The sequence below is a fragment of the Typopeltis vanoorti genome, chromosome 11 (assembly GCF_054136105.1).
Source record: "Typopeltis vanoorti isolate ZY-2024b chromosome 11, IOZ_Tvanoo_1.0, whole genome shotgun sequence".
NCBI classification, from domain to species: domain Eukaryota; kingdom Metazoa; phylum Arthropoda; class Arachnida; order Uropygi; family Thelyphonidae; genus Typopeltis; species Typopeltis vanoorti.
In genome coordinates, this window is record NC_143559.1 from 49,029,985 (window position 1) to 49,054,208 (window position 24,224).

A 24,224-nucleotide genomic window follows, 5' to 3' on the forward strand; every position below is an offset into this window, starting at 1 on the left:
TTGCTAATGATGCAAAATTGCGTAGGGTAATAGTTAAGGCAATGTGGAGAGCTTGCAAGATAATTCAAATAGGCTGTCAGTATGGGCAAAAGTTAATGGCAGAAATGCAAAATTATGCATTTTTGGTTACAAAAATGCATAATTATGCACTGATTACAAGCTGTGTACCACATTGATGGAACTGCACTCCAATAAATTGATGAACCTAGCAATTTGAGGAGTTGTAGTAGATGGAGAGTTGAAGTTTAGAGGACAAATAAGGAAGTTACCATTCCTGTTTATAAGGTTTTGATATGCTGACATCTAGTTTACTGTGCTCAGATCCAGTCACATGGGTATCTTGGGAATGAGGAAGTAGCTGAGAGGATTCAGAGGTGAGTGTCCTGTGGAATGCTCCATGAAGCTAAAAAGGTTTGTGGATTGCAAAAATTAGTTGACAGAAAAAAAAAAAGACAAGATAGAAGCATTTAAGTTACTTAAGGGGTTTTATAGGATTAATGCAGGGGAAATGTTTCAACACTTGACTAGAAGGGACAGAACAAGAGATCTTTCCTGGAAGTTGAGTAAGAGTGTGGTTAATAGGAATGAGAAGGAATAGTTTTTTTTTTTTTGTTTTTAAATAACGAAACCTGTGTTGCGTTCATAATTAGAAGAAACACACATATAAACCACAGTGAAAATTATTTAATTGTAAATATTTCATCCTAAGTATCTTAGGACATCATCAGTACAGTATTTAAACAAAAATTAGGAATAACATACAGTTAGGGCGCATGATTACAATAGAATCTCATGAAAACGTGCTAAAGTTTCTTAAACCGCAGAAATCTGGCCTCTCTCAACACGGAATTGAAAATCCAAACCATAGGATCCATTGGGAAAAGGCTAAACTTTTACATAGATCTTTATTTAAGCATGAACGTTTATACAAAGAAAGTTCTGAAGCCTTACTACACAGACCAAACCTAAACTGCAACGACGTTCTTACTATTCCTAAAGTATGGGAAATTATCATACAAAACTGTGTTAAATAATTAACGTTTTTTTTTTTTGTACTATTTTAGCACGTTATGCATGTTTTCATGAGATTCTATTGTAATCATGCGCCCTAACTGTATGTTATTCCTAATTTTTGTTTAAATACTGTACTGATGATGTCCTAAGATACTTAGGATGAAATATTTACAATTAAATAATTTTCACTATGGTTTATATGTGTGTTTCTTCTAATTGAGAAGGAATAGATTTTTCATGCAGACAGTAATAAATGAATGGAATGGATTACCAGAGTCAGTTGTGAGTGCTTTGTCTGTTAATAGGTTCAAGGAGAGGTAAGATAGATATTTTGTGATTAATTTGGGTCCCTAGTCTTTGGACTTCTTGGAGGTGCCTGTACAATAATATGCATCGTATGAAAAAAAAATACCAGAATTAATGTAATATATGTCATAATATGAATTTAAGTTTAGAAAACATATTCTAACCAAAACTTTGAATGAAAATAATTATCAGATAATCAAATGATAATATATGATTTCATTTCTGAAAACAAAGGAGAAAATTTTTCTTCTTACCCTGAACGTATCAGTTTTTGTTCCATCATGTCCATAATCGATTATCAGAGCAAATCCACCTTCTTCTTTAATTCTTGTTGAAAGTTCTTGGACCAACACAGCACTTCCTGGACTTACTTCAATATGATCTCTGGTTTCTGATTTCTAATAAAATCATCATAATAAAAAAATAAAATTAAATAAAATTCTTCAATTAATTTTTCTAACAAGAACTTTGGAAAACTTCAAACTGAGGAAGATAAAACTGATGGTATAATTAACCAGCTGCAATTTGTTTAACTACAGTAACTTGGATTTGTTGAATGTTAAAATAATTTTAGCATTTTGTCTGTTTTAATCAATAACATTTACTCACTTTATAAAGCACTTGATAAATTTTTCCATTCTGTCTGCTGTAATGTTAATAAAACCATTACTCACTTTATATGAAAAACTTCATATTTGACTATTCTATTTTTAAAATTATCTAAATCACACATAACAATAAAAAATTAATCATATAACTGAAATTAAACTTAAAATAAATCACAATCCATTACTTCATTAGCTAATTATCCAATCTAATTCTTTTCTGTTATCAAGACACCTTCCTTTCATACTAGAATTATTTGTGAGAAGAGTGACCAGACAACATATTCTAGGTAAGATGCATACACTACTTGAAAAGAACTCAACAGACACCATAATGTGAGGAACAAACAGCCATGGCATTCACCTTAATAAGATGTAAGATCACCCTCCTTTCACTGCAATAACTGTAGTAATCCTAAGGAGCATACTTTTCCCAAGCTTATGATAGGCGATCAATGGGAATCTTGGACCATTTTCCTGAAAGCATGCAATGAGATCCCAGGACATCTGTTGACCTCACCTGATGCTCCAGCTCATTTCACAGATGTTCCATGGGGGCGAGATCAGGGTTCTGTGAACAGTCAAGTGTGGTGATGTTCATGTCCATAAACCATGCAGTTACAGCAGCAGACTGGGTGCATTGTCTTGCAGAAAGAGAGAGTGGTCAGTTCCACAGAAATGCTATAAAGTAGGATGCATTGCATTGTCCAGAATGTTCAGAAACCTCTTGGAGTTCGAGGCCAAACAGGAAAATCAGGACCATACCATCATATTGCCACCTCCAAATTTCATAGTTAGGGTTATGCACTCTGGTAAGAGACATTCACTGGCATCATTCACACCCATCCATCTGCTCAGCAGAGGGTGTAGCATGATTTGTTGCTTCATAACACATCTTTACAAGCTTCCACTTCCTATTGTACATGCTCTCTGCACCACTGAAGATGATGCTGCATGTTGGTTCAGGTAATGTGGGGCTTACATACTGCAGTCTTACCATGGAAACCCATGTGGTGAGCCTCAGTTCTGAATGTTTTTGTGCAGATTTGTGTTCCAGTGTTCATGCATGGAATTCTGCATTCAACATGTTGGCTGATGAATGATGGTTTTAACATATTATTCTTCATACCCTAAAGTCATGCTCAGGGAGTGTAGTGGGTCATCCACTGTGGATAGCACAGCTTGCCAAATGGACAGGCATGTAAACATGGCATCCTATCACATGCCTCTTTCAAACTCTGTCAGTTCTCCTCTCATAGCCATATCACCCAAACACAGTTGCAATGACTTCGGAGCATCATATCCCTCCAAATTATACCAGTTACAAACACATGACTCACTACATAGCACCATGTCCATGATGTCCGTTGACTTTTTTCCAAGCAGTCAACGGACATCATGGACATGGTGCTATGTAGTGAGTCGTGTTTGTAAATTGTACATAAAATTGTACTTATCTTTTATGGAGCTCTTTACTAATGGCATATACATTCAAACCTCTAGCAGCCAAACTGCGCACTAGTAAAGAGTTCCAGAAAAGATAAGTACAATTTTGTGTAATAATTAGCTGCTTGCATTTTAGTATACTGTTTGTTTTTGATAGTTTAGTGTACCTGCATGATTTTGACTTTGTGGATTTGTTACTGACTTTTTTTAACGAATTTTTGAATCTTTCTTTGAAGTCATGCTCAGTGAGTGTAGTGGGTCATCCACTATGGATAGCACTTGCTGTTGCCTCCCTGTGCTTTTCCATCTCAGTATGGTGTCACTAATTGTTGACCTGGGATGGACCAATTTATCAGTGAAGATTAAAGTGATGCATGACTTGAGAATAGCAGTGTATGGAGATTCCATTATTAGAGGCTTGGTTAATGAGAGAGTCTGTAAGGTCGGCTTTCCAGGAGGGAGAACAAGCAAGATAATTCATGCTTTGGATATGAGGAGGACACAAGCAAGAGAGTTAGCGGTGGTTGTAGAAACAAATGATTCAGTTAGACAGAAGGAAAATGTAGAGATGGATATCAGGTTATTGATGAGAGTGAAAGATAACAATATAGTGGGAAAGGTTGCCAATGTGTTGAGATGATGAGTTAATGACAATGATGAGTTGTGACAGAGAGCGAGTATCATGAATGGTATGCTGGCAGAGCTGTGAGGAGAAGGGAGTGAAGTTATGTGTGGCATGTATTTCATGAAAGAGTGGATCTGCACAAAAGTGACAGATTGCATTTGAATGGCACTATGGAGTGATTGAACTGGAGAACCTATTGCTAGAAGGAAGTGCAGTGTGTGTGATGCAAGCAACAGATGTGAAGTGAAAGATCAGAAGAGTAGAATGAAAGTGAGCGAAGTGCTTGGAAATAGTTGTAGTGTGAGAGATGAAGAGAGAATGGGAATGCAAGAGGAACAGGGAAATGAAGGAGGGAGCCTGGGTGAATAAGGAGACAGAGCAGGAGAATGGATTATGGATGTTGGAAGTGGCAGTGAATGTGTGTATGGAAATGATTAGCATAGGAATGTAACAGGGGACAGGAGAGGGTGGGGGAGTAGTGGAGACTGAAGAGATATGTGAGGCAAGCAGTGATAAAAGTGAAGAAATGGGAAAGAGGGGGAGGGATGGTGGTGAGGAAATTACAACCAGCAGGTGGCTTGGGTAGGACATGTTATAGAGTGAACTGCTATTTACAAATGCCAGAAGCATTAGAAATAAAGGCAATGAAATTGTTTCACTGATTGAGTTTATTTTCTCAAAAATTGATGAAGTGAAACATGGTTGGAATAGGATGATATTCTGATGGGAATAGAAATGGAAGAGTATAGTGCTACTGATGATAGCAGGAGAATTATGTCCACATAAGGTAGAAATGAAAGAGAGAAATAGTGGCAATGGTTTTGAGGCAGTATGGTCTAAGGTGGAGGTTGACAGGAAGAGATATTTAGTTGGATGTTGCTATAGACCAGAGCATGTGGAGAGTGGTAATGGAGAAATGTATAAGCAACTTGGGTTAGTGAACAAGAGAAGGGCAATTTTAATTATGCCAGTATAGATTGGAATAAAGAGATAGCATTTTGAAATAAGGAAAATGAATTTCTCGAGTTCTTGAGAGACATCTATCTCAAACAGTATGTAAAGAAGGGCACACAAGGATTGAAAATTTAATTACATCCTCTGATGATGATTTCATCAGAGGATGTAATTCTGAGTGGGGTTCACACTTTCCTCTAGTTTGGTGAAAGTGATCATATGGGTTGTGGCTAGCTATATGAAGAATTCTGTGTTGTAAGTATATATATGGAAGTACAAGGCCAGTTATTATGACAAGCTTAGCAGACAACTTGGAGCTATAGCATGGAATGAGAAGTTGAAGTAAGGAAATAAAAAGAATATAGGAAATAATTATCTCTGCTTGGGACTTATATCAGATACTACTAGACAGGTTGTTGAGAACCAGGATACAAAAGTGAGTTGATAACAGTGGTATTCTCTGTGCTTGTCAACATGGGTTTGTAAAAGGTAGGTCATGTTTTACCAACTTACATGTGTACTATAACAAGGTAATGCATGCACTGGACAAGGGAAATGCATATACAGTGGTATACTTATATTTTGCAAAGGCTTTTAACAGACTTCCAAACCACATAGCTTAACTGTAGCAGATGCGATTGGATGATAGCTTAAAGAGTTGGATAGACAACTGGCTCTGAGATAGATATTAGCAAGTTGTGTATGGAGGTGCTGTATCTCAGAAGAGGAAAGTCACTAGTAATGTGCCATAGGGGTCTGTTGTAGGTCCACTGTTATTTAATTTGTAGTGTAATGATATTAGGCTAGGTTTAACTAGCAATTATACAACTGTTTGCAGACGATGCTAAACTGAGGAAAGTGATGACGAATTAAGCAGATGCTATGGCCTTACAGGAGGACCTGAATAGATTGTATAAGTGGGCAACAGTAACAACAGCAGTAACACCTTTGCAATATTGTACTGACAGTTCAATGTTGCAAAGTCTAAGGTTCTGAAATTTGGTAGCCAATAATGGGATGTAAAGTATACACTTAGTGGGGAAATTTTGGAGGAGGTTGAGGAGACAAAAGAACCCTGGAGTGGGGGTGGACAAGGATCTGAAGTTCAGAATTCACATTGCACAAATTGTGAACTCATCACATTGGATTACAGCAATGATGTGAAGGACCTTAACTTGCAGAAATAAAGAGATAAAGTTATGGTTCCACTGTATAAGGCCTTGATCAGGCTTCATATGGATTACTGTGCACAAATATGGTACCCTGGTTTTCATGGTGATAAGGATATATTTGAAAGGGTCCAAAGAAAACTAACTTAGGTGGTAACTGGTCTTGGGATATGGGATATGAAGACAGATTGAGGGAATGCAGTTTGCAAAGGCTTGTGAATAGGAAGAGAGGGAATATGATTGAGACAGGGAAGTTGAGAAAGGGTTGTTAATGGGTTAATGTGGAAGAAATGTTTCATAGAATAAGAAAAGCGGGTAGAACAAGGAGGACATCCCTGGAAGCTGTATAAGGAGAGCGAGAGTGAGCAGAAGGCATAAGGAGCAGGTGCTTTGCTTTGCTTTGGGAGTGGTTGGTGAATGGAGTGCATTTCCTGACACTGGTGAATGCAGAAACATTGAATGAGGTTAAAGCAAGATTTGATCAGTTTTGTGTGTAAATGAAGACTGAAGGTCTTGACTGGATAAAAGCTGAAATGGAATCAATGACCAAAAACTTTTTAACAATATATGCATGATGCCACATGTGATCTCATACACATAGACCATGGATATAATGTGCATAATATCCAAGATCTGTGCATGAATTTCTTCATGAATGATGATCAAACCAAGCATTTAACTTCATGCTTCCTCTTCTCCATGTTGCTCTGTCTCTCTTAGCATTTCAATTATTTTTTGTGCAGGGCGGTGATGGTGAGATGAGGAATGGAGGTATCTTTGAGTTTCAAGAGGCTGTGACTATACTGAATAACTGAGCTTATTCTATTCAGATGCTTCTAGGAGTATGTTCAGAAATGGTAGTCTTCTTGTTTTCAAGTTAAAGAGTGAAATGTATGCATTTGAGTAATAGTAAATTGCTCAGTTGTTCTGTTGAACCTGGCCAAAAGATGAATATATTATCCTGAAATTGAAAAATGTGTTTACTGTGCAGTGCTCTTTAATTTGTATATCAATGACATAGGGAAAGATTTAAGAGAGGATATTCAGTTGTTTGCTGAATTTTAATTCTTTATAACTCTTATAAAGAGTTATTATCCCTCTTTATAATCAGGAATGGTACATGCTAAAAGACAAATACTAATAACAAATTAAAATAATAAAAAAAAATAAAAAAAAGCAGTTCTCAAGCTTTCTGTCTGCAAACACATTAGTAAACATATTTGTGACATATAAGTTTGAGGCTCCATTGTTAATTCATTCATTTTTCTATAAAATTTGAACTTTCTTATATTTATTTTTATTTTTAAAATAAAGGATTCCTTTTTAATGTGTGTAGTGCTGCCAACTGTGACTAATGTCTGGAGAGGTTGGAGTCTGGTGAATCTCTAATGTCTACTATACGCTTTGAAGGTACTTCCCCATTCTGTATCTTCAGAGGATCATAAATTCTCAGAATGACTGGTTTTTGAAAATGAGACATTTTCTGATTTCCTCCAGCCAGTAGATTAGGCTTTTGATCAAATTATTAGTTTTGTTGTATGGTAACAATGATGGATTTGAGTCTAGTAAGATGTAGGTGTTACTGCTATTTAGTAAGTTATTCCTTTATGATTCATCAGCATCCATAACTACTGTGGCATACCTTTCTCTGCTTTTATAACTGTACTGTTGCCTCAGAATACAGAAATTACAGAATATATCAATGCATGAAAAGCATGATAAGTACAGTGGAGAATAATGGTGACTAGCAGAGTATCTCAGGATTCAGAACTATAGCCACTACTCTTTAATTTATATCAATGACACAGGGAGAGATTTAATGGGATATTCAGTTGTTTGCTGATGATGCAAAACTGGGGAGAGCAATAGTTGATAAACATGATGCAGATATCCTTCAGAATGATTTAAATAAATTGGCATTGTGGGTAAAGGATAATGATTGTCAATTTAATGTTGCAAAATGTAAGATTATGCACTTTGGGTTGAAAAGGTTGCATATAGTATATACTGATGGTATTGGTTTGCAGGAAATTGCTGAAGCTAGGGAATTGGGGATAATGGTGGACAAAGAGTTGAAGTTCAGAGGGCATATTGCAAAAGTTGGTAAAATAGCTCAAAGAATTACTTGGATGTTGAAAAACACACTAATAAATAAAGATGAGGAAGTTATTATCACTCTTCATGAGGCTATGATTCAGCCACATCTTGACTACTGTGCACAGATTTGGTCACCTGGGTTTCTTGGGGACCAGGAGGTGGTTGAAAAGATTCAGAGATGAATGAACAAGATGGTGACAGATTTGTGGAATACTCCCTATGAGAATAGGTTGAAGGTTTGTGGGTTACAAAGTTTAATTGATAAGCTGAAAACAGAGGACATGATAAAAACCTTTCAGATATTAAAGGAGTTTTATAAAATTGCTGCAAGTGAAAATTTGTGTGAAAATACATTCTGATTGTCAAGTCTTTCAATTTCCTAAAAATAAAATTCTCTGGTTCACATCCTCAAACTTTCACACTCTCTCTCTCTCTGTTTTTTTTCTTGTTTTCTCTTGTTATGTGGGTACAGAACACTCTCTCTGTCAGTTGTCAATCACGCATCAACCTCCACTGTGAGCATGTACACTTGATCAAGTAAGCGGCAAGCAAGAATGGCTGACACATCATCATCATTTGTGAATGATGCGTATTAAAGTTCAAAATATCACCATATGTAAAGTCTACAAACTTCCATTGCAATCCTGGCCTGATCAGATGGATCGACCTCCTCCTCACCTTGCTATCTATGTTGGTGACTTCAATTCCCATCACACCATGTGGGGCTATGCCTCTAACAACCGGGATGGTAATAATCTAGCTAACTGGATGGATACATATAGCTTGTATTTGAATTATGATGCCAAGCAAGATGGCACTTTTTACTCAGCCAGATGGAACAGAATCTACACCCCAGATCTGTGCATAGTCACTAAAAACTCTGAAGACCACCCTCTACCATCAACCAGAACCATCCTTAACAGATTCCCTAATAGTCAACATCATCCTACATTAACAGAGATTGGAACATGAATCCAAGTCATCAGCGTAACACCAATCGTTTGATGGAATCTCCGCAGGTCCAACTGGACTGCATTTCAGAAACAAATCGAACAAACCATTAGAGCAATTCCACCCACTCCTAATTGCTATCCTAGATTTGTTAAACTACTCAAATCTGCAGCAAAAGTCTCTATCCCTAGAGGCTACAAAAACAATATATCCCATATTGGAGTAGAGAAAGTGAGGAACTCCTAGCCAAATATGAGGAAACTAAAGATCCAACTATTGCTAAGGCACTCATATCAACCCTGGATAAAAACAGATAGGAAAGATGGATCTCAACCATCAATGAACTCGATTTCGTCACATCTAGTCGGAGAAGCTGGTCACTTCTGAGAAAATTAGGTGGAGCAGAGCCAACAACACACAAAACAACAGAGATAACTCCTGATCAAATGGCTAACCATTTATTGAAAACCTCCAAGATTCATCCCCGCTCTACCAGGAAAATTGCTGTACAAGCTTCCACCAGACAAATCCTGAAGATGGAACCCGAGCTTCCTGAACTCGTACATCCAGTATCTCGGGAAGAGGTACAAATAGCCTTAAAACTTACCAAGAATGGCAAAGCTGCAGGAGTGGATGGTATACTCCCTGAGTTCCTAAAACATCTTGGTCAACATGGCCAAACATGGTTGGCTGCCCTTTTCTCAGAAATCATCATAACTGGTAAACTACCAAAGCTGTGGCAGGAAGCCAAAATAATTGCTGTGCCCAAACCAGGGAAAGATCCAAATGATGTGAAAAACCTGCGACCTATCTCCTTGCTTTGCACTACCTTTAAGCTCTTTGAAAGAATTCACCTTAAAAGAATTTCGCCACTCATCGAAAGAGCACTCCTGACTGAACAAGCTGGCTTCAGGCCAGGAAGAAGTTGCTGTGACCAGGTCCTGGCCCTGACAACTCAAATTGAAGCAGGCTTCCAGAAGAAACTTAAATCTGGAGCCACTTTCATTGACCTAACATCTGCTTATGACACTGTCTGGATCAGGGGCCTCCTCCTAAAACTAGGAAATATTATAAAGTGTAAAAAAAACTTTGCAACTTTTTGATTCTATTCTCTCCAACAGAAAGATCCGGGTCCATATTGGCAGAAAAAAGAGCAGACCCAGATTCCTTCACAACAGTCTTCCTTAGGGCTCTGTGTCATCCCCTATATTTTTTAGCATCTACGTGTATGATTTACCTCATACCAGATCAAGCAAGTATATGTATGCCGATGACCTAGTGATCTTATATCACTCCACCTCTTTTACCAACCTAGAATCAACCTTGATTGAATACAGACCTGAACACCCTGGAAGAGTACTTTAAGCAGTGGTACTCGAAGCCAAAACCAACAAAAAAAGTGTCCTCAGTATTCCACCTGTATAATGCAGAGGCAAATTGACAACTCAACCTTTCTTTCTGTGGAAAAATGGTAGAACACGAGCCTCACCCAAAATACTTTGGGGTGAGCCTGGACAGAAGCCTAACCTATAAAAGGCACATCATCAACCTCTCCAATAAAATTAAAACCAGAAATAATATCATTTCAAGGCTTGCTGGAACAACCTGGGGTTGTGGTGCAGAAGTCCTAAGGTCGTCTACACTAGCCCTTGCATTCTCTGCAGCAGAATATTGTGCCCCTGTCTGGGAAAGAAGTACACACACACAAACATTATAGACACCAAGCTAAACTCTACCATGCGCACAATTAGTGGGACAGTGAGAAGCACTCTCTCTCCTGGCTGCTTGTTCTATCTAACATTGCTCTACCACACATACGGAGAAGACAAGCCTCGATTAATAAAGCGGTGAGCAAAAACTCCTGCCCCTACATCAAACTCTCATAAACCCACCTAGTCTACGCCTCAAATCTAGAAAGCCTCTCTGGTCCATGGATGAACTCTCTTCAGCTGCGCTGCCATCAATATCTGACATATGGAGAAAACACTGGTCCAACAATCTACCAACAAATGGCTTCCTGTGCTCCGCAGCCTGGTTTTGATCTTCCTAGGAAGATTTGGTCATCAATAAACAGAATCAGAACTAGTCAGGGCAGATGTGGCTACACTTCTACATAAACGGGGGCTGTCAGATCACCCTTATTGTGATTGTTCTCCTGTGGCTCAGACAATTACTCATATTGTGTACGACTGCCCAAGGCACCAATTTCATGGTGGTGGCCTACAGGACATCCACAAAGTGACGGATGAGGCCTTAAATTGGCTTTCCAACCTGGAGCTTGACCTGTAGTTGGTGTGGCGGTGGTTATGGAAGAAACAGAAGATCACGGTTCTGTCTCACCACGAAGACATTATTCTCGTAGTCACTCTCATAGTCCTCATCATGGTATCAGCAGAACTCCTCCTCATGTCAGAAGATGATTAAAATGGGCCCTCTCTAATGGATCAAGTTTTCTCACACAAGACACAACTGCTCCCTAATTAAACCTAGGATGCAGCTACATGTATGTTGTGAAGTGTTATGAGAACATGCAGCCTTGTCATACTTGTTACAGTAGGAGATTAATTGTCCCTGGCTTGATTATGACAAGTTACTTTTGCTTTATTTAAAAAAAAAAAAAAAAAAAAAAAAGGAAAGACTTAGAAAGCTGGTTGTGCCTTTTATGTAATGAACTTTTATATATTAAGATTTTCATCATTTGTTGCTGGAAATTGTGATTGTACTCTTCACTTACCAGTTTCATGTAGCCATAAGCATAAATAAATGAAATCATTTGTGAAAAGAGAATGTCTTTATAATGAACAACAGATATCACAGTACATTTAGCAATTGTGAATTGCAATGAAGAACTATTGAAATTATTACAATTATCTGATATCTGGTAAGTAATTAAATTTCAAATACTTTACATTTTCTTTTTTAAATAAATATTAGTATCTATCACATCGCAATTTCCAATCATACGTGGTTGCAAAACCAAAATTTAAAAAAAATTCTGATGCACAAAATCAACTGTAAAAAGATTAATTATAGATTATAACTATTTTTACACCTCTCCTTGAACTCATTCACCAATAAAGCACTCAAACCCACCTCTGGTAATCCATTCATCTACCTCTAAGAAAAAAATCTAGTCTTAACTTCCTTGACAATGACATTCTTGTACAATTTCCAGAGATGACCCATTGTTATCTACCTTCCTGCCATGTACCAAAAAATGTCTTCAGTGTCAATTCTATAAATTACCTTTAATAACTTATGTGCTGCTATCATGTCCCCTCTTATTGGCTTATCAGATAATTTTTGAAGTGAATAGAGTTTCAGTATATTCTCATAGGAAGCATTGCATAAGCTTTTGGATTCTCTCCACCACTTTTTCATAATCATCATGGAATACAGGCAACACAATCTGCTTACAGTAGTCCAGATGATGGCTTAATTATAGCCTAATAAAAGGGAATAATAACCTCCTTATCCCTGTTTGTCAGTGTGTTCTTCAACAATCACATAATCTGATGTGCTTATTTTAGATACCTTCAACCTGTCTGCAATAATCCCCAAATCCCGGGTCTCATAAATTTTCTGTAGTTGAAGTTCCATCAGTATGGTACACAGCTTGTCTCTTCATTCTCATGTGCATGACCATACACTTGGTTACATTAAACTGGCAGCCATTTACATTTGCCCATACTACCAATCTATCTAAGTCATCCTGCAGAATCTTTACATCAGCTTCATTGACTATTGTTCATTCTAGTGCTTTGCATTTTCAGCAAAGAGATGAAGCACAAAATCAACTGTAAAAAGATTAATTATAGATTATAACTATTTTTACACCTCTCCTTGAACTCATTCACCAATAAAGCACTCAAACCCACCTCTGGTAATCCATTCATCTCCCTCTAAGAAAAAAATCTAGAAATCTAAGAAAAAAATTAAATCATTTCCTATATCATTCTTGTACAAACTGAACAGCACAGGAACTAAGTACTAAGCGCTGCAGCACACCATCAGTTACCTGCATTCTCTCGAACTCAAATCTAACACACACAACTCTTTGATATCTGTGCATCATCCACCGTCTTATCCAAATTACCAGCTTCATATTCATCTGCCTTTGCTCCAATTTATACAAGAGGGTTCCATGTGGAATCCTGTCAAAATGCCTTTGCAAAATCGAATTGTATCATTACCATTTTCTTTAACCAACTCAACTGTCACTTTATTATAAAAATATTACAAAGGAAGATCTAACTTTCACAAATCTATGTTGTGCCCTATAAAGCATTATATTCCTTTTTATCCATTCGTGGATTCTTTCTTTTACCAACTTCTCTAATACCTTATACACTACTTCTAAAATACTGATTGGTCTATAATTTGCTACTTGTCCTTTATGCACTATTTTAAATAAACTATTTTGCTCTCTTTACACTCCCTTTCTACCTTCTTAGAACTAAGGCTCAAATTAAACAGATTAGTCACAGCCAATTGTCTTGCATTCTTGTAATACATGGTCTGATTATGCCATGTATTACAAGAGTTCTGCAATATCATAAGAACCTCTAATTCATTCAGCTCTATCTATCAGTGAATGTCATATATGGCACTAGAATATCTTACCGATGGTACACATCTACAAAATCATCACTTAACAACTTAATTATTTTGTTTCCTTCAGTCATCTCCCTGCCACCAGTGCTCATTAAAGTCATCCTTCCATAGTCTTTTTTTTACTCTTATTTGGTACATAGCAAAAGAATTCTTAGTGATTTATTTTGGCAGCCTGATCAACTATCTACCTCTCATTATTAGTTTTTGTCTTCCTTACCATACAGGTCACTCTTCTTGCCTGTGCCTTGTACTGCCCATGTGCTTGCTGATCACCTTTTTCTTTATATTCCCTCCATAACTTTTTCTTTTTCTGCAACTCCTGCTTAAGGATGGTATTCATTCATTCAACTCCTATCTGATTTATGTCCTCCTGACTCTGGGTATACTGTCTGATATTGCTTTCTTCAAACACCCCTTGGCAATCTCCTATGCACTGCTAACATGTTGCCCCTCCAAATTATTATGCCACAGCAGTGCTCTAAGATAATCCCATCAGTTTGTCATAATCATCTGCTTTGTAATTCTACACACACACACACACACACATATATATGTATCCCTTCTTAATAGAAAATTCTGCATGTCTGGCAATCTCCCAGGTAAAGACCACATGATCACTTTCCTCTACAGCAGATGAAATGTGGCTACAATGGATATTGCTAAGTTCTCCGATACTATGACCAAGTTCAGCACACTGGAACATCACTTGTGCTGTTCCCCTCTATTGCATATTATCTCAGGTGCTGCTGTATAAATTCCATTCCTTCCCTCCTTATGACCATTTCTGCTTTCAATCTTTGTCCTCATAATAATTACTCAACCTGCATTAATTCTGCTAACTTGCCAGTCCATGGCAAGTTAGCAGAATTCTACATTCTTTCTTATATCTCCTGGTGCAGAACAGCAATCAACTATACATTTCATCCTGTTTGCCTCTGTATCACAGCAAATAGCCTCAAATGAACTGCCTTCTGCATCCCTCTTTCGCCTGATGCACTTCTACTTTTTTTTTTATTTTGGGTTCAGTTCTTATGCTGTCATTAGCAAAACTCCTCTTCCTCCTATTCTGTTCACTCTGTACTCTCAGGAAATATTATATCCCTTGCATTCTATATCATCCACTGTCAAGCAAGTCTCACTAAAGGCTATAACTTTTGGCCAAGCTGAACTAACTAAAGCCCAAAACTCCTTTCCCTTATTCTGAATACGTCTGGCATTAGTATACATAAACTTGAAAGAACAGTCATATTTTACACCCTGTATTGATTATCACACTAACATTAAGAACTAGGTGGAGGGGAGGTGGCTACATTCAACATCATGTGATCACTCTCCACTTGACTTATGTCTAGGTTGTCTGAACTCAACCCCCCCCCCAAAAAAAAACATTCCAGTTTCCTGGACTCTGCACTTCTGAACTTTCACTGAACAATACTTTCTCAAGATAACTGATTCAGAATCCATTCAAATGCAAACCATTTGCCTTATATAAATCCTTCTATCCATCAAACAATACTTTCCCTCCTGCACAACTTGCATATTGACTCGCAATCTAAGGTCTTTATTTCAGTTCATCTCTATCAAACAGTGTCAGGATAATCACAGTTTTTATGTTACTATTCTTGTTATTCACTTGTACCAGCAACTCTTTCATAACTTTATACATATCACACTGGTTACATGTTAAATCAGTAGTACCAATCAAGATAATTATCTCTTTCACTTTTCCTCTCTGCATCACTAACATACTTAATCTCAGCACCAGGGAAGCATGATTTTGCTGTGCTCTCCTCTTATCATGGAATCACTATACAAAATTCAATTCTTATTCTCTCTCTTTGATGCTTTCATTAGGCAATGTAAAAAGCTTGCAGGATGATTTAAATATGATGACAGCGTAGACTAAAGATAATGGCTATCGGTTTAATGTGGAAAAGTGTAAAGTTATACATTTTAAGATGAAAACAAATTGTACTGAAAGAAACTGATACAGCTAGAGATTTGGGGATAGTAGTAAATAAATAATTGAAGTTCAGAGGAAATATTGATATGGCAGCTAACAGGATTATTTGGATATTGAAGAGCAAACTAACAATAAGAGATAAGGATGCTATCATTCCTCTTTATAAAAGGCCTTGATATGACTACATCTATATTACTGTATTCAGATCTGGTCACTTGGGTTTCTTCTGGATAAGGAAGTGGCAGAAAAGATCCAGAGGCAAGTGACCAAGATGGCTGTGGATTGCTCTCTATGATAACAGATTGAAGATATGCAGGTTGCAAAAGTTGGTTAATAGGTGGATGAGAGGAGATATGATAGACATATTTAAGTTATTAAAAGGGTTTTATGGTATTAATACAGAGGATTTCAGCACTTGTCTGGGGTAGAGGGTTGAAGATCAAAGAGTTATCCATGGAAAATGAGGAAGTGTGTGGTGCAAGAATGTAAGAACTAGATTCTTCAGTAACAGGTGGTGAATGAGTGGAACGGGTTGTCAGAATTGTGAGTGCTCTGTCTGTCAATGCATTCAAGGAGAGAGGTACAATAAATATGGTGTAGATAATGCAGTCTCCAGCATGAATCTTCAGACCTCAGCAATAATAATAATAATAATCCTACTTTTATTAGTTGCTCACCAATTTTTTTTTTTTTTTTTGTTTTGAAGTTCACGTATTTCAATAATACTTGTTGAAAGATAATATGTGAGTAGCAAAATTAGTGTGCGTGTGTGTGTGTGTATATATATATATATATATATATATTAATAACTTACATCAATAAAATATTTTGATGCTGGAGTAGGTGAATGAGATATGACATAACGTAAGTGATGTTCTCCAGATCCATCATCTATATCTATTAATATTTCTCTCCATCCTTCTTGGGTTTTCTATAGCAAAAGAAAATAAGTGTTTAAGCCAAGATATAGAAGACAGAATATGAAATATACAGATATATGGATATATTTCCTATAGAAAGCATAATAAAAAGCAGTCATATTAGATATATTTATGGAATACAATAATATATATTATTATTATTATTATTTAAATGATACATGTTTTTGGTCGTAAAATGTTACAAAATATAAGACTTATTGTTAAACTGACCATAGATTTTTAATTCGTATGTATGTTCGTGCAATATTGCCTACCGGTTTCGCTAGTAATTGACTAGCTTTCTCAAGGCTTGCACAGTACAAAAAAATGGTAAATGCAAAAAAGGTTTAAGAATGCAAAAAAACGTAAGTACCTGTTAGGTAGCTAAGGTAACACGTTCGCGTGACATTTCTACTCAGTATCATGAACATGCGTTACATGCAAACGCGTAATATGATTATTCACGTACTGTAGTTCTGTTGAACTGAGGGAATTAATTAGATTTTTCCAAGTATCGTTCAGTATGGCCCCTTGATTTCTGTTTAGGTTGCTGCCTGTACATAGCACTACTGCTGCTTCTTTAAATAATTGATGTCTGTAATCTTCGTCTACATAGGGCATAGAGCTGTTATTCCAGTCTACAGTGTGGTTCGAGGTTGAAAAGTGATGTGCTAATCTGGAAGTGATCGTTCTGTTGTGATTTAGATTGCCAACATGTTCTTTCTGTCTTATTTACAGGCTTCTCAAAGTTTGTCCAATGTAGGAAAGACCGCACGTGCATGGAATATTATACGCACCTGGATGTTTATAAAATGGAACACTGCTTTAGGAAATCTTAGAACCTGTCTGATGCTAGTAGTTGGTTTAAATACAACCCTAATGTTATGGGCCTTTAACAATCTCACAATTTTGGTGGAAATTGAACCCATAAAGGGGATGACTGCTGTTGAAATTTGCTGGGAGACTGTTCTTTCTTGTTGGTTATCTTTGTATAGAAATTTGTTGATGACGTTTCGAGGATAACCATTTTGCGATAGTGTTATAACGATTTGAGACCGTTCTGTTTGAACTTCTTCATCATCGGAGATAAAGTTTCTAGCTCGATTTCTCAACATGTGGATGATGCTCTGTTTATGTGACCTATGATGTTTGAAGAGCAATGTAGATATTGTCCAGTGTCCGCAGGTTTTTTTGCAAATGGACAGTTTGATATTGTTACCTTGTCTTTTAACTAGTATGTCCAAGAAGTGTAGCTGTTTGTTGTTTTCTACTTCTAGAGTAAATTTGATTTTATTGTGGAGTGCGTTGATTCTATTGACAAACATATGTAGGTTTTCCATGTTGTCTTGCCATATGATGAAGATACTGGCTAAGCACTTAATGAACTTACTTAAGGGAAAAATTAGACAAATAGAATCCTACATAAAAAATTCTCAACACTTTATTGACAAACTCAAAAATGTGAAGATAACACAAACAGACATAATGGCCAGTCTAGACGTAGTATCCTTGTTCACGAATGTACCAGTAGAAGAAGTCATGAACATTATCAAAGATCTTTTCCTGCTGATATTACAAAGATGTTCAAGCATTGCCTACAATCAAATTTCTTCAAAGTTAACAACAAAGTATACAAACAATTAGAAGGCCTAGCCATGGTAAAAACATGTGCTTGAAAGAATGCATGCAGAAAATCAATAGAAGTGTGGATATCAATGAGAACATGGAAAAACAGTTATGGCAAAGTGAAAGATGTGAAAATGACTGCCAGAGAGAAGATACAAAAAAAGTAGAGGGGGGGGGGAAAGGGGTATGGGATGCTTGAGGTAGTACATGAAATTTTATGATTCAGAAGAGTGCTTTATAACTTTAAACATAATTCAAATACTGGAAAGGTGTTTAGTGAGTGACATCTTAAGAGGAAAGTAGATGGGATACAAAATGCAAAATAAAAAAAAGGGAGAGGGGAAATGAAAGTGTAGATGAAGGTAAAAGGATGTAGCAATATTGCTAGACAAATGATTAAGGTTATTATTTTTGTGCAAGCAAGTAGGGCAAGTGGAAAAGATGATATATTATTATTATTATCTTAAAAGCTCATGGAGTAAAAGACTCATCTAGGAGGTCCCTTTGTCATGCACACAACTCATCAATACCTTGAAACACATTCAAATTCTGTGCAGACACCACACTCTCAGGTAATGCATTACAATAATTCACAACTCTCCATGCAAAAAAAAAAAAAAAAACTTCTCATTCTCTTGCTCAAACGCTCCTTACATAGCATCCAGGGATAACCTCTTGTTCTCCCCCAATCTCCCACCATTTTATGAAAAACCTCTTCAACATTAATCTTATAGCAACCCCTTACCAACTTTCATGTCTCTATCATAACACTCCCCCCTCCTTTCTTCCTATCCACTAGACTCTATAAATTACATCTTCTCGACCTTTCTTCATATTCAACATTCCAGAGATCAGCATCTACTATAGTCAATTGCCTCTGGACCCTTTCCAATGTCTCTTCATCAGTTTGAAAACCAGATGACCAAATCTGTGAACGGCAGTCCTTATGTAGCCTAATCAGAACATCATACAATGGAATCAGAATCTTCGTGCTTCTACAAGTCAGTGTCCTTGGCACCACTGCAAGAGTTCGTTGTGTTGTCATTACAAGTTTGGCAATGTGTCCTCTAAATTTTAGATCCTTATCCACCATCATGATCTCTTATTTCCTCCACCTCCAACAATATATTCCCATCAAGTATAAATTCTACATCCCATCGTTGTTTCCCAAATTTTAAAAATCTTACATTTTGCAACACTGAATTGGCATTCCCACTCCCATGCCCATTCAGCAATCTTTTCATGACTTCTTCTAAGGACACATCTATTCTACTCCTCATAGTTTGTCTTAACTTTGCATCACCTGCAAACAACTGAATATCTCCATTCAGATCTTCCCCAGTATAAATAATATATAGGTAAAAAAAAAAGCAATGGCCTTAAAAAATGATCTCTGAGGCACACTGCTAGTAATTTTCCTCTTCTGGGATATTGCTCCCCCCCCCACAACTTGTTGATACCTGTCAGGTAGTCAATCTCTAATCCAGTGAACTAGCTTAATATCTAATCCCATCCACTCCAGTTTAATTATCGACTTATCATGCAGTGATCAATCAAAAGCCTTTGCAAAATCTAGATATGCTACTGTGTATTCATCTCTAGCATCCAATGCAGCTGTCACCTTATTGCAATAAATAAGTAGATTACTAAAACATGACCTCACTTTAATAAATCCATGCTGTCCATCAAAGATAATGCTACTGTTGTCAACCAATTCTGGATCTTGGTTCTCACTAGCCTCTCCAACACTTTAACCACAACACCTTCTGTTACACAGATTGGCTTATAATTTGATGCTTGAGTTCTGTCACCTCCCTTATGAAGCAGCACAATTTTGTTTTCCTTCTGCTCATTTGGAATTTGACCAAATGTAAGACTCACACTAAACAAATATGTCAACTCCCTGGCATTCCTTCAAAATACGTCGTGATATATAATCAAGTCCAACAATCTTATTAACATTAAGTTTGCTCAATACCCCCCATAGATCTCCTCCTCACTCATAGCCAGTCTTTCCTCCTCATCATCCACTGCTCTCAGACTCTCCATGATGTCACATTTACAAGAATGAAAGACCTTTAAGAACTGCTCATTAAACATCTCAACTATATCCTCTGCAGCAGTTACCATTTTCTCCAATCAATGTCATCCTTTCATAATCTTTTTTTTTTTTTTTTTTTTTTGCTCACTACATATTAAAAGCACTCCCTAGGATTTTCTTTCTTTTTTTTTGGTGGCTTCATTAGCTAACTGCTGCTCATACTACTTTTGCTACACTTACCAACTGAGGCACCCTCCTTGCCTGTTCTTTGTAATCCTCATGGAATTTATTATTACCACACCTCTTATGTTGCCTTCATAATGACTTTTTTCCTCTGTATTGCATGCTTAATCTCCTCATTCATCCATTTCACACATACCTTATTTAATATTCTGACCCTTTGAATACATTTAGACATTCTAATAGATAGTTACTGAATACTGAATATCACCCAAGCAGTACTGATTGTTGCACTCAAATCATTTCCCCACCAATAGAGAAAGAGAGAGAGGTGGGAAAATGAGTTGAAAGATGACAAATATTATTATTATTTGACACCTCCAGGGAGTCCAAGGACTCATCGAGAGAGGGAGCCCCTGCTCTACAACTCTGTCTCCATCATTCAATCACCAACTGACCACAACTACACCAATGCCATCTACTGCCGACCATCACTGGTATTTCTAAAGACAATCCATGCCCGTGGAGGGATTCGAACCTGCAGCCTTTTGGCTGGAGAGTGGATATGCTATCCACTTGACCAACCAGGCCAGCTAAATATGGAATGAGAAAGGATTTAAAATAGTTGTTAAGAAGAATAAGGGAATGTTGGAAGTTTATTTTGCACTTGGTTAGAATATAATAAATTTAGTTTAATTCTTTATCCAAGTGTGAGCAAACAAAATTTGCACCTGAAAATAGGACTGAGGCAAGGTGGTGCATCTGTTGGCAACTCGCAGCAAAGGTGGACCAAGCTCTCATCACTCCTTGTCTTAATATCTCCCATAATGCAAAGCACATCTCCTTATGGACATATATAATGCTATGCATTAAGGGAAGGGCCACTACCCAGATCAGTTTCGACCTTTATTGAGGTCTTGTCAGTGGTTAAATTTTGCACTTGGTTAGACTATAATAAATTTAGTTTAATCCTTTATCCAAGTGTGAACAAACAAAATAAACTTCCAACATCTTTCTCTAAATCCAGAGTAATTTAATAATAAGGTGGTACACCGATTGGCAACTCGTATAGGTAAATATGACCTCTCCATTGCTTCTGCCTTAGTGTCACCACTTCTGGATCTGCCTCATACTGATGAGATCTCAATAAAGGTTGAAACCAGTCTGGGTAGTGGCTCTTCCCTTAATGCATAGCATTATGCATGTCCGGCAGGAGATGTGCTTTGCATTATGGGAGATACTAAGACAAGGAGTGATGAGAGCTTGGTCCACCTTTGCTACAAATTGCCAACAGATGCACCACCTTGCCTCAGTCCTGAAGATATTTTCAGGTGCAAACTTTGTTTGCTCACACTTGGATAAAGGATTAAACTAAATTTATTAAAGAATAAGGGGAAAAAAAAACTGTAGGTCTGTTACTATATAATGACAAAAGCAAACTGAAAAAGCAACGATGAGAATGACTCAACACACAAATTGTGGACTGTATAAGAGACTAGTGAGTAGGTAGGATGGTATCTCCAAAAGAGGAAGGTCATTAACAGAATGCTGCAGGAGTCTGTTTTGAGGCCATTGTTGTTTAACTTTTATATTAATGATATATGGGAGAAGCTTAACTGGAGATTATGCACCTGTTTGCTGATGATGCAAACTTGGGAAGAACTATGGGCAGAGCAGATACCATAGCCTCACAGAAGGATCTCAATAAACTATATGAGTGGAGATATCACTTTAATGCTGCAAAGTGTAAAGTCATAAAATCTGGTAGACAAGGTTAAAATGCAGAGTATACAACTAATAGGGAAATCCTGAATGAGATCAAAGAGATGAGAGAGATCTGAGAGTGATGGTGGATAGAGATTTAAAGTTTAGAGGGTACACTGCTAAAACTGTAAGAACATCATAATAAATTATAGTAATGATGAGGAGGATCATGACATGAGAAATAAAGAGGTTATGGTTCCCTTGTACAATGCTTTAATCAGGTTGCATATGGACTACTATGTGCAGATTTGGTTGCTGGTTTACAAGGAGAAGAGAATATCTTAGAGCAGGTCAAGAGGGAGTTTACTAAGTTGGTGACAGACCTAAGGAATGTAGAATATGAGGACAAATTGATAGAAAGCAACTTGAAGAGCCTTTTGAACAGAAGAAATAAAGCAAATATGACTGATATGTATAAGATGGTGAGGTAAAATAGAGCAGAACAAGAGGCCATCCCCAGAAGCTGAATAAGGAAGGTGTGGGGAGCAAGTTCTTTGCATGCAGAGTCGTTGGTGAGTGGAGTGCTTTGACTGAAAGTGTAGCAATGCAGAAACTGTGAATAAGTTAAGGCAAGGTTTTGTGTGTATAACTTCTGATTCCATGGAGGTGTGATGTTAATAATAATACTATAGATAGTTTGAGTGATTTTGATAGGACAGATTTGTAGAATGAGTTACACCTGAATGGATTTGGTGAAATATTTGAAGAAACTGCATATGCAAGAAAATGAACATAAACAGTCATGAAAAACAGAATCATGGTGGATAGTGAGCACAAGGATGAGTGATTACAGTGAGGAAGAAAGCAGCTGTAATAGGTGCAAGAGATCAAAAAAAATAATTTTGTGAGCATATGATCCTTTGTAAACTGTCAGAAAGCATTTGACAGCATAGAACAAAATTGTCATAGGCTGTTCTAGAATCTTACAGAGTGGAAAGGGCACTAATACATCTATTATGGAATGTCAACGATAATACAGAGGCATAGAACAGAAGGAAAAGGGAATGAGAAGGGCATGAACAAATGAAAAAGGAGAAAGAAAGTATTGTAAATAGATTTTGTGATAAGCGGTCTGCTTGGTGGTAAAATGCGATTAAAGCATGTTTCCTAGATACAAAGATCAAGGATGTCAGTGAAGTTGTTAGTATGCAGAGAGGGGAAGTAAAAGAGATGACTGTTTTCACAGGCATGAATGATTTGAAAGATGTAATATGTAAGTTAATATGTAAATGTGTAATGAGATAAGACATGAAAAAAAAAAAAGAAAGAAAAAAGAAAGACTAGGTTCAGTCATGGTATAATAGGAATGATTTGAAAAAGCATGTCCCTATTCATTGCTGGATCAATGTACGAGTAACTTGACCAAAGGGGATGTAGAAATGCATATACATGAATGCCAGAAACATCAGGAATAAAGGAGAGGAGTTTTTGATATTGGTCAATTCAACTGGGTGAAAATTATTGTTGTCAGTGTTTTCAGGGAGGATATAGCAAATCAGATAGGACAAGGGGTATTATTAATAATAGCCAAAGAAATGCAACCAGCAGAAGCAGAAATTAAGGAGGATTTCAGAACTGAGGGGAGATGGTTCATTTGAGGCTATATGGGGTGAGAGAGACCACCAGCACAAAATATATTGTTAGTTGCTGCTATAAACTGGGGGTGGGGACACAAACATGCAATCATAATTATGGGAGACTTCAAACTCTAAGGACATAGAATGGAGAAAGGAGATGGAAATGGTAACATGGAAATAACAATGATATGTTAATAGAAATGTGTGAAGGGCAAGGAGTGCAGTTTTGTTAATGTGTGGAATGAGTCTGAATGAAGAAATGAACTGTATAAGAGTGAGAGACTGCATTTGAATGGTTTTGGTGTGAGTCATTTGGAAAGAGTGCTGCTGGAAGGAAGAGTAAATAAGTCCAGAGAATGAATTTGAGAAAGT

General features: G+C 37.0%; 1 protein-coding gene across 2 annotated transcripts in view; it reads right to left on the reverse strand.

Annotated features, from left to right (window-relative positions):
* Nucleotides 1-24,224, reverse strand: part of LOC150101562 (protein arginine methyltransferase NDUFAF7, mitochondrial) — a 158,645-nt gene that overhangs the window by 53,751 nt on the left and 80,670 nt on the right. For both annotated transcript variants that reach the window (XM_090401052.1, XM_090401051.1), the window contains exons 6-7: nt 16,559-16,675; nt 1,575-1,718 (exon numbers count right to left, since the gene is read on the reverse strand). In XM_090401052.1, the coding sequence (XP_090257178.1) occupies nt 1,575-1,718; nt 16,559-16,675 (261 nt within the window). The remainder of the gene's footprint in view (nt 1-1,574; nt 1,719-16,558; nt 16,676-24,224) is intronic.